At 59.8% G+C, this 18,691-nt stretch overlaps 2 protein-coding genes across 2 annotated transcripts; one reads left to right on the forward strand and one right to left on the reverse strand.

The window, feature by feature from the left end:
• The first annotated feature begins 5,485 nt into the window (after positions 1-5,485).
• Positions 5,486-12,864, forward strand: PEAK3 (PEAK family member 3). Its single transcript, XM_010339419.3, is given in 5 exon segments — positions 5,486-5,595; positions 6,145-6,230; positions 8,508-8,741; positions 8,744-9,036; positions 10,908-12,864. Coding segments are annotated over 4 exon segments (1,383 nt in total). The 5' UTR covers positions 5,486-5,595; positions 6,145-6,148; the 3' UTR covers positions 11,682-12,864.
• A 1,086-nt stretch (positions 12,865-13,950) lies between these two features.
• OAZ1 (ornithine decarboxylase antizyme 1) lies at positions 13,951-17,764 on the reverse strand. The gene is given in 6 exon segments (XM_039465581.2): positions 13,951-14,457; positions 14,619-14,704; positions 15,436-15,608; positions 15,911-15,997; positions 15,999-16,056; positions 17,529-17,764. Coding segments are annotated over 6 exon segments (684 nt in total). The 5' UTR covers positions 17,675-17,764; the 3' UTR covers positions 13,951-14,323.
• Between the last annotated feature and the right edge of the window lie 927 nt (positions 17,765-18,691).

An 18,691-nucleotide genomic window follows, 5' to 3' on the forward strand; every position in this document is an offset into this window, starting at 1 on the left:
CCTCAGATTTTGTTCTTACGCCCATGGGAACACCAGGGGGCAGGGGGCAGGGCTGAGGGATGAAGGGTTGCCAGGGTCCCCAGGGGGTGCTGCCGAAGCTCCAGCCCTAAAGTCGTCCCCGAGAGAATTCCACACAGTGACGATGTGACAGGCCACACCTCCGCAGCGCCCATGTTCCCGGCGCTGTTCCAGGCACGGTGTGCGTTCACCGCTTTCACGCTGAGCCCTGTGAGCTGGGTCCTGTTATGAACCCATTTTACAGATGGGTCGAGCGAGGGGCAGAGGATGGAGGGAAGCCGCTCTGAGGCCCCAGCTAGGGACAGGCGACTGGTGGGGAAACTGAGGCACGGAGAGGCGACATGTGGAGAAATTGAGGCACGGAGAGGCGACTGGTGGGGAAACAGGCACGGAGAGGAGACAGGTGGGGAAACTGAGGCACGGAGAGGCGACAGGTGGGGAAACCGAGGCACGGAGAGGCGACTGGTGGGGAAATTGAGGCACGGAGAGGCGACTGGTGGGGAAATTGAGGCACGGGGAGGCGACTGGTGGGGAAATTGAGGCACGAAGAGGCGACTGGTGGGGAAACTGAGGCACAGAGAGGCGGCAGGTGGGGAAACTGAGGCACGGAGCGGCGACTGGTGGGGAAACCGAGGCACGAAGAGGCGACTGGTGGGGAAACTGAGGCACGGAGAGACAACAGATGGGGAAACTGAGGCACAGAGTGGCAACAGGTAGGGAAACAGGCACAGAGTGGCGACAGGTGGGGAAACTGAGGCATGGAGAGGCGGCAGGTGGGGAAATTGAGGCACGGAGAGGCAGCGGGTGGGGAAACCAAGGCACAGAGAAGCAACAGATGGGGAAACTGAGGCACTGAGCGGTGGCAGGTGGGGAAACTGAGGCACAAAGTGGGGCAGGTGGGGAAATTGAGGCATGGAGAGGTGGAAGGTGAGTAAACTGAGGCACAGAGAGGCGACTGGTGGGGAAACTGAGGCACAGAGAGGCGACTGGTGGGGAAATTGAGGCACGGAGAGGCGACTGGTGGGGAAACAGGCACGGAGAGGAGACAGGTGGGGAAACTGAGGCACGGAGAGGCGACAGGTGGGGAAACCGAGGCACGGAGAGGCGACTGGTGGGGAAATTGAGGCACGGGGAGGCGACTGGTGGGGAAATTGAGGTACGAAGAGGCGACTGGTGGGGAAACTGAGGCACGGAGAGGCGGCAGGTGGGGAAACTGAGGCACGGAGCGGCGACTGGTGGGGAAACTGAGGCACGAAGAGGCGACTGGTGGGGAAACTGAGGCACGGAGAGACAACAGATGGGGAAACTGAGGCACAGAGTGGCAACAGGTAGGGAAACAGGCACAGAGTGGCGACAGGTGGGGAAACTGAGGCATGGAGAGGCGGCAGGTGGGGAAATTGAGGCACGGAGAGGCAGCGGGTGGGGAAACCAAGGCACAGAGAAGCAACAGATGGGGAAACTGAGGCACTGAGCGGTGGCAGGTGGGGAAACTGAGGCACAAAGTGGGGGCAGGTGGGGAAATTGAGGCACGGAGAGGTGGAAGGTGAGGAAACTGAGGCACAGAGCAGTGGCAAGTGGGGAAATTAAGGCACAGAATGGTAACGCGCAGTGGCTGTGAGGGCTCAAACCCCACCTGCCCAGGAAGGCACAGGGAGAGCTTGTGCTTTTTAGGAAGGAGACGCACAGAGCCGGGACACAGACGCTCCAGCCAAGGGCAGCCTCTCCCTTGCCCCGGTGTCGCTGTCCGTCTTCGGTTTCCCCGTGTGAACCTGGGACGAAGCGTCCTTTATTTCCCTGCCCTTCAGGGGCAGAACAGAGGCCCGGCCGTGCCTGGTTTCCAGGCGGCTGCAGGGCGCGGCTCTGGGCCGTGGGACGCCCCCATAGAGGCCGATGTCCCGTTCTCTCCCGCAGCAAAGCCGGTGACACCACTGCCCCGTGGGCCGCGGTCTCCTTCCAGGAGAGCCGGCCGCGCCCTGCGCAATGCTCTGCACGTCCGACGTGAACCAGCTGCGGTCTCCACGGTTTCAATGAATCGTGTCTCATTTGTGGGGTGCACTGGGTGGGGGACAGGGGAGACCCCAGCTGAGAGGCCCTCCCTTTTCAGGGAGCCAAGACGCAGCTAAAGTCACACCTGTCTCCTTGGCGACTGGAAACCCAAGCAGGGACCCTTAAACACAGGACTGGACCAAGCCATCCCCACACCCCATGTCTGGGTGGCTTCTGACCGAGCCTGCCTTGATTTCCCCTCCCAGATGGAGCTAGGACAGCACGTGGGGTGCCCCAGCCCACACCTGCACACCCGTGGGTCTCTCACCCCAGCTACTGGACGTAGTGGCGGGAGCCCGTGGTCCCAGCTACTTGAGAGACACACGATTGGGGTGTCTCTCTCTCACGTCCCCCAACAAGCTGCCACCTTTTCCAGGCGATTCCCTGAGCCCTGCAAATTCACTTCCCTCCAGTTACTCCAGGACAGAGGCACGATTACCACATGCAAGCTTTTGCTTGTGGGGCCAGGCCTCCGGCCTCCATTGCTGTGTGGCCTGGGGCGAGTCACTGCTCCTCTTTGGGTCTCCATTTGTTTGTCTGTAATTTGGAAGATAACAGCCCCGCAATAGGCTGGGCGCGGTGGCTCACGTCTCTAATCCCAGCACTTTGGGAGGCTGAGGCGGGTGGATCACCTAAGGTCAGGAGTTCGAGACCAACCTTCCCAACATGGCGAAACCCCATCTCTACCAAAAATACAAAAATTAGCTGGGCGTGGTGGTGGCTACGTGTAATCCCAGCTACTCGGGAGACTGAGGCCGGAGAAACCCCAGATGCAGAGACTGCAGTCAGCTGAGATCACACCACTACACTGCAGCCTGGGTGACAAGAGTGAAACTACCTCAAATAATGATAATCCTGCGATAGTCCTGTGTCACGCAGGATCAGCTACTCAGGAGGCTGAGGCAGGAGAATCGCTTGAACCCGGGAGGCGGAGGTTGTACTGAACCGGGATCGTGCCACTGCACTCCAGCCTGGGGACAGAGCAAGACTCCTCTCAACACACACACACACACACACACACACACACACACACACGCTTCCTACAACCAAAGTTACAAATGGCCACAAACCTAGGGGTTTAAAACAACTTAAAATGATGCTCTGACAGTTCTGGAGCCCCAGAGTCTAAAATCAGCCAGCAGAGCTGGTTCCTGAGCGGGCTCCAGGGGAGAATCCGCCTTCCGCCTTTTCCGGCTCCAGAGCTGCCCACATCCCTGGGCTTGTGGCCGCACCACCCTGACCTCTGCTTCAGTGTTCTTATCTCCCCTAACCCTGAGCCTCCTGCCTTCCTCTTATAAGGACCCCTGTGTGGACATTGGGCCCCCAAAAATGGGGACCTCCCTATCTCAAGGGCAGCTGAGATAGGGAGGTCCCCATCTGCAACTTTGATCCCCCTGGACAGTCACCTCGTCACAGATTCCAGGGATCAGGACACAGGAGCCTTTGGGGGCTGCTACTCTGCTTACTAATAAACAGAGGGCCGGGCGTGGTGGCTCCTGCCTGTAACCCCAGCACTTTGGAGGCCGAGGCAGGGGGGGATCACTTGAGGTCAGGAGTTCAAGACCAGCCTGGCGAACATGGTGAAACTCCATCTGTACTAAAAGTACCAAAAAAAAAAAAAAAAAAAAAATTAGCCTGGCATGGAGGTGGGCGCCTGTAATCCCAGCTGCTCTGGAAGCTGAGGCAGGAGAACCGCTTGAACCCAGGAGGCAGAGGTTGCGGTGAGCTGAGATCACGCCACTGCACAAAACACAGGCATTTTCTCAAAAAGGCCAATGTCATGTGAAATCCATCCGCATGTGGCATCCCTGCCCCGCACTGGCGGATGCCGGGGACCCAGAGAGAATGTGGCCCCAGCTCCCGTGGCTCAGTAAGGGCTTCTCTAATGAAAGGGTAGGACACTGCAGGGTCTGGATGGGTCCCATCCGGGGGCCACACCACACTGCCAACAGGCTTTTGGTTTTGTATTGTTTTGGTTTTTTTTCGGAGACAAAGTCTCATTCTGTCACCTAGGCCGGAGTGCAATGGTGTGATCTCAGCTCACTGCAGCCTCTGCCTCCTGGGTCCAAACAATTCTCCTGCCTCAGCCTACCACATATATATATATATACATCGTATTTTTAGTAGAGACGGGGTTTCACCATGTTGGCCAGGCTGGTCTTGAACTCCTGACCTCAGGTGATCTGCCCACCTTGGCCTCCCAAGGTGCTGGCATTACAGGCTTGAGCCACTGTGCCTGGCCGGACCCCCTACTCTCTCTGGGCCCCTTTCCCCTAAGGGAAACGGGATGGGGGAACCCCACATGAAATGCATTCAGTCGGCCAGGCCCGGTGGCTCACGCTTGTAATCTCAGCAGTTTGGGAGGCCGAGGCGGGTGGATTGCTTACGGTCAGGAGTTCCAGACCAGCCTGGCTAACATGGTAAAACACCGTCTCTTTAAAAGGGAAAAAATAAATATTTGAAAAAAGAAAAGAAATGTACTCCGTCCACACAGCAAGACCATCCTTGGGGCGGGGCGGCGCGGCTCACACCTGTGATCCCAGCGCTTTGGGAGGCCGAGGCGGGAGGATCGCCCCAGGGGTTCGTTCCAGGCTGCAGTGAACTGTGATTGCACCACTGGCTCCAGCCTGGGCAACAGTGCAACACCCTGTCTCCAAAAAAAAAAAAAGACAGTTTTGACAGGCAGGCACTTCAGCTGGAATTGCTCCCCGGCGTGGCTGCTTTGCTTTCAGGTTTTTTCCATTCTTGATTTTCCCATTTATGGTGATTATATCTAAAACGTCTTTTTCTAAATAAATGCCTCAAGGCAGTGAGGAAGGAGGAAGGGGAAGAGGGAGACGATTACATTTTTTCAAAGAAAAACCCACCCGCGGCGGCTGCTACCAGGATGGATGTGGGAGACGCTTTTCTTTCTTCGCCGGAGCAGGGAGAGGGTGGAGGTTTGCCCACAGTCACACGGCGGGGCGCGGCGGAGCCGGGAGGGTCCTCACCCACACTCCACATTCGGGGGCCCTGGGATGGGGCGGGGGGCTGCTGGGGCTTCTCAGATGCTGCTGCTGGAGGGGAAGCCACAGACCCCTCTTGCACTGAACACGGGACAGCTGTCACCTTGTTCTGTGCCCTCCCCTACGGCGGGTGAGCTCTGCCCCCCATCTCACGGGGCTCCCCACTGCCTCCCACCCCAGCCTGGCCTCTGAGGCTTCGGCCTCCCTGCCACCTGCACCCACCCGGCTATCAGGCCTGGCACTACTGACTTTCAGATGCCACCTCCCGGTCTTCGTCCGGGCTGTTCCCTCCGCCCGGGATGCTCTTCCTCTGCGGGTGGGTGGGGGAGAGGCGGCCCCAGCGGGTGGGGAAGTGTTGCCCAAAGGCCCCCCACCCCTCCCCGGGCTGCGGTCTGACAGTCGGCCGGACCTTTTCCTGTCGGCTGCTGGTGCCGGGTCAGACCCCTCCTGCGAGGCGGGGGGCTGTGGCCATTGGGAGTTTGTCCCTAAGGACCCCTCCTCTCTGGAGGTCACACCAGTCTTGAAGGTAGGGGGCTCCTGGAGTAGGGAGCTGGACAGAGACAGCCACTTTTCGAGGTTGGGGGTCTGGGCGGGGGTGGGCTGGGGCCTGGCTGCCGGCAGCCACCACACAGCTCTCGGGGACCAGGCCTGAGCATGGATGCCTGGGTCCCGGGTCCCTGGTCCCTGGCCACTGTCTGCCCCGCACCTGACCCCCAAAGGCCTGTCCTCAGGCTGAACATCTGTCCCCATCCCAAACGTGCGGAGGAGGGGTCCTTCCCACCACCCTGGAAGATTCACTGCCTCCTGATTTGAGGAAGTGGGCCCAGAGAGGGCAAGAAACCCACTCAGGATGACACAGCAGGGTCACGAGCGGACAAGGGAGCGGAGTGTGGGTGCCCTGTTCTCCCAAGGGCCCTGGAGCAGGGAGCCTCGGGGTCTCCCATCCCCCTACACTCAGGCACCCCCCACACCCACGCACCCCCACACCCACACACACTCCCCCACACCCATGCACCCATCCCCCACATCACCCTGCACATCACCCCACACATGCCCCTGCCTGACCTTCCCCCAGCAACATGAGCAGCCCGGAGCCACCCACAGAGCTCCCTGAGCCTGATGACCCCACCGGGTTGACACAGCCCACGTACAGCAACCTCGGTGAGTAGCTCCCCTGGGAGCCCTGGGCTGGGGGGAGGGCGGGGCATGGTGGGGGCGGGTGTGCCAGGCATCACATCAGAGGAAGGCCCAGAGGGGGCAAGGGCTGAAAAAGAACCTGTGGGTTGGTGGGCAGGGCGCGGGGGCTCACGCCTGTAATGCCAGCACTTTGGGAGGCCAAGGCAGGTGGATGGCTTGAGCCCAGGAGTTCAAGACCAGCCTGGGCAACACAGCGAGACCCCATCTCTATAAGAAATACACACACACACAAATTAGATGCACATGGTGTCAGGCGCCTGCAGTCCCAGCTACTCAGGAGGCTGAGGCAGGAGAATTACTTGAACCCAGGAAGCGGAGGTTGCAGTGAGCCAAGACTGCGCCATTGCACTCCAGCCTGGCAACAGAGCAAGACTCTATCTCAGAGAGAGAGAGAGAGAGAGAGAGAGAGAGAGAGAGAGAGAGAGAGAGGAGGCTGGGCACGGTAACTCATGCCTGTAATCACACCCTGTATCCCAGTACTTTGGGAGGCCAAGGAGGGAGGATCACTTGAGACCAGGAGTTCAAGACCAGCCTGGCCAACACGGCAAAACCTATCTCTGCTAAAAATGCAAAAATTAGCTGGATGTGGTGGGGCACACTTGTAATCCCAGCTATTCAGGAGGCTGAGGCAGGAGAATCGCTTGAACCCTGGAGGCCAAGGTTGCAGTGAGCCGAGATCACGCCACTGCACTCCAGCCTGGGCAACAGAGCAACTTGGTCTCAAAAAAAAAAAAAAAAAAAATGGCCAGGCGCCATAGCTCCAACCTGTATAAGCACTTTGGGAGCCCAAGGCAGGTGGATCACCTGAGGTCAGGAGTTCAAAACCAGCCTGGCTAACACGGTGAGACCTCGTCTCTACCAAAGTACAAAAATTGGCCGGGTATGGTGGCGGGCGCCTGTAGTCCCAGCTACTCGGGAGGCTGAGGTGGGAGAATCGCTTGACCCTGGAAGGCGGAAATTGCAGCGAGCCAAGATCGCACCACTGCACTCCAGCCTGGGCGACAGGAGTTCAAAACCAGCCTGGCTAACACGGTGAGACCTCGTCTCTACCAAAGTACAAAAATTGGCCGGGTATGGTGGCGGGCGCCTGTAGTCCCAGCTACTCGGGAGGCTGAGGTGGGAGAATCGCTTGACCCTGGAAGGCGGAAATTGCAGCGAGCCAAGATCGCACCACTGCACTCCAGCCTGGGCGACAGAACAAGACTCCGTCTCAAAAAAAAGAAAGAGAAAAGAAAAAAGGGAGAGAGATACCTGCCCAAAGCCACGGAGGTCAACAGGAGTCACTGAGGGCTGGGTTGCACCACTCTCTGAAACTGATCCAGCCTCCTATGAGCCTCAGTTTCCCCTTCTGTGACCTAGGGGTGGGATCCTCTCCTACAAGGCACAGAGCGGTTAATATTATTGTCTTTCTTTTCTTTTCTTTTTTTTTTTTTTTCTGAGACAGGGTCTCACTCTGCCACCCAGGCTGGAGTGCCGTGGATCCATCCTACCTCACTGCAGCCTCTGCTTCCTGGGCTCAAGCAATCCTCCCACCTCGGCCTCCTGAGTATCTGGGGCAGTAGATACGCACCAGAGTGCCCAGCACATTTTTTTTTTTTTTTTTTTTTTAGAGACAGGGTTTCACCATGTGAGCCAGGATGGTCTCAATCTCCTGACCTCAGGTGATCCATCTGCCTCAGCCTCCCAAAGTGCTGGGATAACAGGCATGAGCCACCACACCTGGCCCCCGCAAATGTTTTCTATTATTTATTTATTTATTTATTTTTCTTTAATGATACTTTTTTTTAATCCCATCTTGAATTGTAGCAAACTTTGTTTTACCCAGCAAAATTTTTATTTTATTTATTTATTTATTTATTTATTTTTTAATGGGGTTTCACCACGATGGCCAGGCTGGTCTTGAAACCCTGACCTCAGGTGATCCACCCACCTCGGCCTCCCAAAGTGCTAGGATTACAGGCGTGAGCCACCGCGCCCAGCTCTGTAGCAAATTTTTTTAAAAATTTTTTTCAGAGACAGAGTCTCCCTGTGTTGCCCAGACTGGTCTCGAACCCCAAGCCAGACTGATTCTCCTGCCTCGGCCTCCACCTTCCTAAGCGCTGGGGTTACAAGCATGAGCCACCGGCGCCCCACCTTATGACTTCGCTGTTAGCGATGGGGAAACCGAGGCTCAGAGGTGGAGTCACATGTCCCATTCCCACTCCGCCTGTCCTCAACCCTCCCCACTGTCTCCCCCTGCAGGTGAGGTCCGTGCCCACCTGCTGCCCTCCAAGGCCTGCCGCCCCCGGACCCCTGGGTCCCCCTCCAGCGACCCACAGCCCCTGCCCCCACCCCTGCCCCAGAAGATCCTAACCCGGACGCAGTCACTGCCCACACGCAGGGGCCTCCACCCCAGCTCTACCCAAGTAAAGCCGCCCCGGAGGCCCCTTCTGGGGTCCCACAGTGTGGACGAGAGCCAGGCCGAGGCAAGACCAGCCGGTCCCCTGCAGAGCTGACCTTCGGTCTGGCCGAGGCCCCGCTGCGCCTCTCCCTCCGCGATCTGCACAGCCCGGAGGCCGTGCTGGCTGCACTGGCTGCCCAGCAGCTGGAGGGCCTCCGTGCCATCTACGTCCGGCTCCGCGCCCGGCTGATGGGAGGCCACCCCGGGCCCTGCCGCCCCGGCCACGGCTTCCGCCTCCTGGACAGCTCGCCCTGCGCGGAGAGCGGGGACGCCCTGTACTACCGCGTGGTGCGCGTGCACGAGGAGGCCTGGCACATCCTGGCGGCCAAGGTGAGCCCCTCGCCCCACCTTCTCTGAGGCGTCCCTTCCCATCTTAGCATGACCCAGGGCTTGTTTGGCCCAGCCTTGTGTTAGTTGCACCGCACGTGGAAGCCGGGCGTGGTGGCTCAGGCCTGTCATCCCAGCACTTTGGGAGGCCGAGGCGGGAGGGTCACTTGAGGTCAGGAGTTCGAGACCAGCTCGGCCAACATGGTGAAACCCCAGCTCTACTAAAAATACAAAAAAATAGCCAGGCGTGGTGGTGGGCGCCTGTAATCCCAGCTACTCGGGAGGCTGAGGCAGGAGAATCGCTTCAACCCGGGAGGCGGAGGTTGCAGGGAGCCCAGACTGGGCAACAGAGTGAGACTCTGTCTCTAGGGGAAAAAAAAAATAGGAATACTGGAGACTGGGTAATGAGTAATTTACAGAGAAAAGCGCCTTAATTGGCTCCTGGTTCTGGTGGCTGCTGCTCAGGCAGCAGATGTGCCACCCAGTGGGAGCGGGAGGAAGAGCCGGGCGAGGGCCGCACACGGGGACACAGCCAGACCACAAGAGAACTCACTCTCTATCCCAGCCACAGTGCTGAGCCACGCACCATAAACCACCCCCAAGAGGCAGTCCCCTCCCACCAGGCCAGGCCCCACCTCCAACATGGGGGTTACAATTTCCGTGAGAGTTGCTGGGGACACATCCGAACCATATTAGACTTCACTGTTGATTTATTTATTTATAGAGATGGGGTTTCACCATGTTGGCAAGGCTGGTCTCGAACTCCTGACCACAGGTGATCCGCCCGCCTCAGCCTCCCAAAGTGCTGGGATAACAGGCGTCAGCCACCGTGCTGGGCCAAACTTCATTGCTTATTTTGTAACTAACACATGAATCAACGCAGTGAACCCAGGAAACCATGTTTCTAAAGTGTGGCGCCACAGTTATTTCCTGCAAGCGGTTGTGAAAGCCCCTCCCACACCTCTCAGGGGCCCAGGATCTGCTTTTGTTTGGGTTTTTGTTTTTTGGTTTTTTTTTTGAGACGCAGTTTCACTCTTGTTGCCCAGGCTGGAGTGCAGTGGCACGATCTTGGCTCACGGCCACTTCAACCTCCCAGGCTCAAGTGATTCTCCTGCCTCAGCTTCCCGAGTAGCTGGGGTTACAGGCGTGCACCACCGCACCGACTAATTTTGTATTTTTAGTAGAGATGGGGTTTCTCCATGTTGGTCAGGCTGGTCTCGAACTCCCAACGTCAGGTAATCTGCCTGCCTCAGCCTCCCAAAGTGTGAGCCACTGCACCTGGCCTTTTTTTTTTTTTTTTTAACACAGAATCTCACTTTGTCACCCAGGTTGGGAGTGCAGTGGCATGATCTCGGCTCACTGCCACCTCTGCCTCCTGGGTTTAAGCGATTCTCATGCCTCAGCCTCCTGAGTAGCTCGGATTACATGTCTCTACACCACGCCTGGCTAGTTTTGTATTTTTTTTTACTCTTACTTTTATTTTATTTTTTTAGAGACCGGGTTTCACTACGTTGGCCAGGCTGGTCTCGAACTCCTGACCTCAGGTGATCCACCCACCTCGGCCTCCCAAAGTGCTGGGATTACAGGCGTGAGCCACCGCGCCGGGCCCAGGAATCTTCTTTGGAACTCACTGCCCAGGGACATTCTGCCACCATCTTCCGCCCTGGCTTAATTTTCCTGAAAGTCGTTACAGTAGGTGACTAACTTCCAAATTCACATGGACCCTCTGCTTCTGGAGGGATGCAAGGCAGCCCCTCCCCAGCCGTAGTGGGGGCGGTTTGGGGTGCGGGGGGAGGCTTCAGGTCAGGCGGCACGGGGGCAGGCGGTGCTGGGAGGATCAGTAATCCAGGTCCTGATACCCCTCTGCTTTGCAGGTGCCCAAGCCCGGGGCGGACGTGCCCCACCCGTGGGGCCTGGAGCTGCAGGCCTCCCTGTCCCCGCACTTCAATCTGCAGGGGCTGTGTGGCCTGGTGCCGGAAGGCACGCTGCCCGGGGCGCCCTGGAGGGGCGCGGTGGCGCTGGCAGCGGAGGTGCCCGAGCGCACGGTGGCGCAGTGGCTGGCGGAGGCCTGCGCGCAGCCGCCGGAGGAGTTCGCGTGGGCCGTGGCCCTGCAGCTCCTGCAGCTGAGCGCCGCCCTGGAGTTCCTGGAGGCCCGGGGCGCCGCCCTGAGCGAGCTGCGGCCGGAGAACTTGCTGCTGGCGGCCGCGCGGGGCTGTGCGGCGACGGGGCCCCCGCGCCTGCTCCTCGCTGACTTTGGCCGCGTCTGCCGGCGGCCCCCCGGCCCCCCCGGCCCCCACGCGCCGCAGCTGGGCCGCCTACTCCGCGCGCTGCTCGGCCTCGCTGCGCCCTCGACCTTGGCCTCGGGCCTGGAGCGCCTGGCCGCGCAGTTGACTCGCTGGCGGCCCTCGGCGGCCCGCACGCGGGGCGCGCTGCGGGCGCTGCTCTGGGGACCCGGGCCGGAGCTGCGCGGCCGGGGAGCACCGCTGGGGCCCTGGCTCAGGGCGCGCCGCGCGCTACTGCTCCTGCGCCTGGCAGAGCGGGCGGCAGGCGGGGAAGCGCTGGGTCTCGAGGACTGGCTGTGCTGCGAGTACCTGGCTGAGGCCACCGAGTCCTCGATGGGCCAGGCCCTGGCGCTGCTGTGGGACTGACCCCAACCCTCGGCGAACACACCTGGCCCAGGCCTGCCCAGGAGGCAGGGCTGGGGCTGAAGTCAGCGTCTCCGTGATAGCCGGGACATCCCCTTGCTGCGGAGTCCAGGGCGAAGCAGAGAGAGCAGTGCCTGTGCTCCAGAGCCTCCGCCTGCGCTGAGAATGGGGGTCAAGGGCTTCCCAGGGGTGCAGCTGCCCGTCCAGGGCTGGGGGCTGATGGCCAGCGCCTCCTGTGTGGGCAGCACCTCCCTGAAGCCAGGCCCCCACACCTGTTCCAGGAGCGGACACCCCGCTGATCACTGTCGATCTGAACGTGTTCTGCCTTCCCCAGCAGCCAGGGCGCTCTTCTGGCAGCAGGGTCTGTCACTGTCACCATGAGAGGCCAAGACCAGGACCAGAAGCATCCCTGGCCCTGGAGCACCCCCCTGTGCGGAGATGACCGGTGATTCTGGGTGTGTGATGGGGAATCGCTGGATGGTGTCAGGGGAAGGGAAGGCCCCCTGGGACCTTAGACACCCAGCCCACCTCAGAGGGGTCTGGACTCACTGTTCCTGAAAGTCCCGTTGGTTCTATGCCACCTCCCCCCAGCTCCTCTGCGTCCAGCCTGCCTCCTCCCTGTTCCTCCGTGACCACTAACTTCTTTCCCGCCCCCAAGCATCTGTGGAGGCTGTTTCCGCCGCCACACCGTTCCAGTTCTACTTCCTCTAAACAAATAAAGGTTCCCCCACCGGGCGCCCTGCTAGCTCCTTACCCTGCGTTCTCTGCCCACTCCCAGCAGGCAGCACCACCAAGGGGCATTTATTCCTCTCTCTCTCCTTACGTTACTGTCCCCAAGGCTGTGAGCTCCCTGGAGGCAAAGGCCAGGCCTGGCGCACAGTAGGTGCTCACTTAATACCGCTGGATGATGGAATAAACAAGCACAGAGGAGACTCACCCGTGGGGAATAGGAGTCTTCCTTTAGGCCTCTGCCACTTTCCACTGCCTTGCTCGTGGCCTCCCTGGAGCCCCAGGGTTGCCCCTCCATTCCATTTCCCATGGCGGTCCTATGAGGTCCCTCTCCAGCTCAAACACTCCCCATGGCTCCCCAGTGCCCTGGAATGCACACAGGGCTCTTCCCTTTTCAAGTCTCCAACCCCATGTTGTTCATCCTTCGAGGTACTTTCTGCTACCCGCCCCCACTTTGCCCAAGTTTTTTTTTTTTTTTAAGATCCGCCCACCTCAGCCTCACAGAGTGCTGGGATTACACGCCTGAGCCACCGCGCCCGGCGCCCAAGTTGTTTTTTACGCTGCAAACAGCCCCGTCTACTATGCTTGACTCGTATTCAGCCTGCAAGGCCTCAGCTCCAATGCACCTTCCCTGCATTTGCGCTGCCCTAACGAGCTGGGAGTGTCCGTGTCCAGGTCTGTCCTCCCAGCCGACCCCACCATCGCTCAGACAGCTGAATGGATCTCCCCGCACACCGAGTCTACCCCAATCTCTTTCCGCTCCTCCTTTCCTCCTCTTTCCAGCCGGTTTCCCGGCCACGCCTGGCCATGACTTTCAGGGTGGTGCTTCCGGCTAAGGCCGGCAGGTGGCGCTGCGGCCTCGCAGTGGGCGGACCCGGAAGCGCTCCCTGCAGGCCACACCCCCACCGGAGGCGCTCCTGCCCTGAGCGGCACGGAAGCCCCGAGGCGGCCATTGACTCGGCGCACCAGAAGGGCTGGGGAGGCCGGGCGCGGTGGCTCACGCCTGTAATCCCAGCACTTCGGGAGGCCGAGGCGGGTGGATCACGAGGTCAAGAGATCGAGACCAGCCTGGTCAACATGGTGAAACCCCGTCTCTACTAAAAATACAAAAAATTAGCTGGGCATGGTGGCACGTGCCTGTAATCCCAGCTACTCAGGAGGCTAAGGCAGGAGAATTGCCTGAACCCAGGAGGCGGAGGTTGCGGTGAGCCGAGATCGCGCCATTGCACTCCAGACTGGGTAACAAGAGCGAAACTCCGTCTCAAAAAAAAAAAAAAAAAAAAGGGCTGGGGACACCGGCCCCCAGGCGCAGGCCCAGGGTGGGGCGGGAGGGGACGCGAGGCAGGAAGGGGCCCCCTAGTGAGCAGTAAGAGCTGACACAGAGCTGACAGCCCGGGCCTCCCAGCCTGGGGAGTCCTCCCTGGGAAAGGTCCTCCAGCTGTCCAAGTGACAAGTGCCCCGAGACCCATCCGGCCAGGGCCCTCTGTGGGCCGGGGCACTCTTCCCCACAGTCGCTGGCATTAACACCACGGAGCCACGTGCATGGGGTGTAATCACTTTATTGGCTTTTGGAGAGAATAGAAGGGAGATGAATACCTATCTTTCCAAGTTAAAAGACCTAAGACTGTTTCCAAAAGACTCCAAATAAGAAACTTCTCCTCCAAGTACAAGGATAATCTGAATCATCTTAAACCAGCAATAAAAAAGTAAAATATAAATTTTTATTTAGAATTAAAGCAAATACTTCAGTATCACAAACACAATATTCAACTTCAAGAAATATACCGCTAATTTGGAGTGAGCATTTATTTGCACAATTACAACATGCGGACAAACCCAGGCGAGATGAGCTAGTCTACGGTTCCCAGCTGATGGGGGCGACCCCAGGGGCTTGATGTGCAGCCCCACCGAGGCTGCTACTCCTCCTCGCCGGAAGACTCTCTCTCGAACGTGTAGGCCATGAAGCAAGCGTCGGGTCTCTTGGGGACAAGGGGATGCCCCGGTCTCACAATCTCAAAGCCCAAAAAGCTGAAGGTCCGGAGCAAGGCGGCTGCGGGGAAAAGGCCGTCAGATGTCAGAGCCACCAGTACCCAGAAGCCCCTGCTGGGATGCCCAAGGATGTGGGGGAACGGAGACCAAGCCTGTGGGTTGAGAGTGAAGGGGTAGGACGGGCACCCCCACACGTCCGCTGCAGGAGATGCGGTCACCTACCTCTGTCCTCACGGTTCTTGTGGAAGCAAATAAAGACATGGTCGGCTCGCAGCTGCTCCTCAGCAAACTCCAGGAGAACTGCGAAGCTACAGCGCGAGTGAGCACCTTGACAGCCAGACGCACCCACCTGTCCACCTCCCTCCTGGGCTAACAGCCACCCAGAAGGCTGCTCTACTCTGGGGTCCCCCTGGGTCCAGATCGTCTTATAGATGGGGCTGTCCTGAGAGAGCAAGGTACTGAGCAGCACCCCTGCCCCAACCCACGTGCAGCCCCCATGTCAAAAAAGTTCTCAGACACTGCCTGGCGTCCCCTGAAGGGCGGAATCCCAGGGTAGTAACTTGAAGTGAACCTTTTTTTTTTGACACGCAGTCTCACTCCATCGCCCAAGCTGGAGTGCAGAAGCGTGATTTGGCCCACTGCAACCTTCACCTCCTGGGTTCAAGCGATTCTCCTGCCTCAGCCTCCAGAGCAAGTGGGACTACAGGTGTGCACCACCACACCCAGATAAATTTTGGATTTTTAGTAGAGACGGATGGGGTTTCACCATGCTGGCCAGGATGGCCTAGATCTCTAGACCTCGTGATCTGGCTGCCTCAGCCTCCCAAAGTACTGGGATTATAGGTGTGAACCGCTGTGGCCAGGCTGGAGTGACTTTATAAAAAGGGACCCTGTTCCCACCCAAAAAGCAACGGCAGCCCCCATATTTGCTGCCTGAGAGCAATGCCCTCCCTCATCTGTCAGTGACCCCCTTGGGCAGCGCCCCCACCTGCTCCATGCACACCTGGGTAAGCACTCCCCACCTGTCCTTGCCTCTCACCTGTCCTTGCTCCCCTCGGGCAGCGCACCGCCGGGGATCTCGATGTAGAGGCTGCCGCCACTCAGCACTGCCCGCCAGTTAATGTGTTTGGCATCTGTGAGCCTGGACTGGACGTTGAGAATCCTGGTCTTGTCGTTGGACGTTAGTTCCTCTGTTACATTCAGCCGATCATCCTGTCCAGAGGACGGTGCAGCCCAATTCACAACCCCTCAATTCAGAAGCCCCACTCGCCCTACAGGGCTCCAAGACCCCTGCCACCCCCGGCAGCACTAAGGCTGAGGCCTCGGCTATTATTCAGCTCAGGCAAGGCCTGAGCTTCAGGAGTCCGTACACCAGCTCTGACGAAACTCTTAGGTTCCCGGAATTAAACTAAAATCGCAGGTACAGGGCAGAAAAGTGCACACGACGCGCCTGCGGCCCCAGAGCAGCCCCAGAGCACCCCATTCCACCGTGGCAGGCCCGGCCCCATACTCACAGAGTAGAATAAATTAGCTGAAAGATTGTGATCCCTCTGACTATTCCCTCGCCCACCTGGGATCTTCAGGGGTGGGTGAGGGGCATCAGGAGCACCACCGAGGCCCCGGACCCGGGTTACTACAGCAGAGGAGAGACACCCTGGAACTGCAAGAGACGCGGGTCAGGAGGCGGCGCCGGGCTCCACACAGACACCCCTCCAAGGTGCGCGGGCGGCCTTCAGTCGCAGTCAGCCCCGGCCAGAAGACCCCACCCCGCCCCCACACACTAGGCTTCCCAAGGGCAGAGCAGCAGTCACTGAGCCTCGACTCCTCGGACAGCATCGCCCAGGCCTGCCCAACCCTCACTGGGCGCGGGTCCCTTCCCCTCACCCCGCCCTCGCCAGCGCTTCCTCTTTCCAGCCCAGCCACCGGTTCCCCTTTCCACCCTGCACTGCGACCACAATCTGGAACCCTGGCTTGTCCCGGGGAGGGGGGCAGTGGGGGCCTAGCCTGACCTCGCGGAGGACGCGCCCCGCTACGCTCCTGGCCGCCTCCTCCCCCCCCCCCCCCGCTTCGGGCCCGGGCCCTCGCGGTTGCGTCATCTCGGCAGACGCGGCCCCGCGCCCCGGGGGAGATTTTCACAATCGCGCAGTCGGCAGCGCCAGCAGCCATTTGCTGCGCAGTGTAAACAGGCCCCAAAGTCGCCTCCATTTTGCACGGCCCCCAAACGGCGGCACCTTCAGCACCGCGGCCAAACTTCCCGATCCCGGGGTTGAGTGGCGCCCACCTAGGTGGACGCCGTCGGGGAGGCTTCGCCGAGACCCCGTGGGCCCCCCAAACACCGCAGCTAGCATCCGCGTCCCGGAAAACAAGACGCGTGGTCCCGGGAGGCGGCGGCAGGGGTCTTGACCGAGCGCTGCCGGGGTGTCAGGAGGCGGGAGAAGCCCTGGGTGCCGCCTACGTGCGCGGCCTCGCACCCCGCTTCCCCGGCCATCCAGACCCGCTCGCTCCGGGGCGAAAAACGGGGCCCACGAGGTCGGCCGCGTGCGGAGGCCACATCGGGGCGCGGGGGGGCCCGCGGGAGTCTGCCCGCCGCGAAGCACTTACGGCTCCCGCACCGCGAGCTCCACGACTGGGACCGAAAAGTGCAAATTCACCCGCCCCGCGAGCCCTGCGTAGCCTCGGACCAGCCCCCGACAGGGCCGACCCCGCCCCCAACCAGATTGCCCTCCGCGTCCCCCAAATCCGACCCGCAACCGGAAGCCTTTCCCCTCCTCCACAACAAAGTCCTATCCCGCGAACCCCGCAACACGCACACGCCTCCCCCCGATTCCCCATCCTGCGCCCAAATCAGACCTCCGACTTCACCCTCAAATCAGGCGCCCGGCAAACCTAAGTCATGACCGCACGCCCTTCCCGAATAAGGCTCCGGACCCGGGCCGCGCAAACCCGACCCCCCGAGCGCGCGGCCACGACCCCGGGGGACCTCCAGGCCCGCCCCGCCCCCGGCGCGATCCTGGCCTTGACAAAGGGGCGGATCCCGCGCGCCCGGGACCTATCTGCTGACCCGAGGCCAGCCCCCCGCGGGCCTGCGCGGCCGGCGCTTCTGGAAGCTTCGGACGGGGGCGGGGCGCTCACCTCTCACTGCTGCGGCCGCCGCGGCTATGCAAGCTGAGGAGCGGCATCGTGAGGCTGGCGTGGACGGTGGCGCTGGGTTTATCCCCTTCCTTCTCTCTGGCGAAGCAGTGGCTGTTGAGGATCCGCTGCAGGGAGGATTTCACCATCCGGCCGCTGGGGTCCGAAACCAGGAAAACCTCCGCTGCGCCTCTCCGCGCCGCCGCCGCTGCTCGCCGTTCGCAAAATGGCGTCGTCGTCGCCGCCCGCCTTTATAGACGCCGCGTCCGGACCACGCCCCCTGCGCCGCCGGGAACGCGGCCGCACAAGGGGCGGAGCGCGGGGCTGCCGGGGAAAAAAAAGTCGCGTCCGCCCCTCCCAGGGTCTGATTGGTGAAAGGTGAGGGGCCCAGGGCAAGGCGCCTCTGAAGATTGGTTGTTGAGCCTTGGGGCACGCCCCCTCTGCGCGTCACTCTGCGGGCGCCCGGGGGCGGGGCTGCCGTAGCGCGAGGCACGCGCTGCGCGCGCCCTAAGCCATCCCCGCCCCCACAACAGGGCCTTGGGGCGGGGACGGCTCTTTGGGGCCGGTTTTTGGTGGTTTCCGAGTGCCAGTTTGTCCATCGTGGTCCACGTCACCCTCCCTAGGGCCCCTTCACGCAGCGGGACCCCTCTCCTGGCGGCTTGGGGGCAACAAAGTCCCCCGGGTATTGGGGGGGGGTTCTCACCGCGCCCATCCCCCATAGGACAAAATTATTTCAAGTAACACCTGGTCATCATCGGTGATTATTACTACTTTTTAATTTGGTCTTGCTGTTCTTAAAAAGCTTCCGATGTTTTAAAAAAGAACTTCCAATGTTAAAGATATGATTCAAAGTCAGCAAAATATTTCGTGTACAATTTGGACTCAAGCAAAAATTTTACTCCTTGAGGATAAATTCAGATTTTTCCTGTGGAAATCCAAACTTCCGCTAAGGAGAAACATTACTCCTGACACTTAAAACTCAGAAACACATCTCATGGATGAACTAAAATGTGGATCTCCCAAGGGAAAAACGATTTCTTCAGCGGTTAAGTTCGATGAACTGTTTCTCCTGTGAGCTAAAATGTGGATTTATCCAACGAAAATATTTCCCCTCCTGGTTAAATCCAGGGGAAAAAAAAGATCTCAGGTATGAACTGCAGTTTGCA

The sequence above is a fragment of the Saimiri boliviensis genome, chromosome 14 (genome assembly GCF_048565385.1).
Source record: "Saimiri boliviensis isolate mSaiBol1 chromosome 14, mSaiBol1.pri, whole genome shotgun sequence".
Classification (NCBI taxonomy): Eukaryota; Metazoa; Chordata; class Mammalia; order Primates; family Cebidae; genus Saimiri; species Saimiri boliviensis.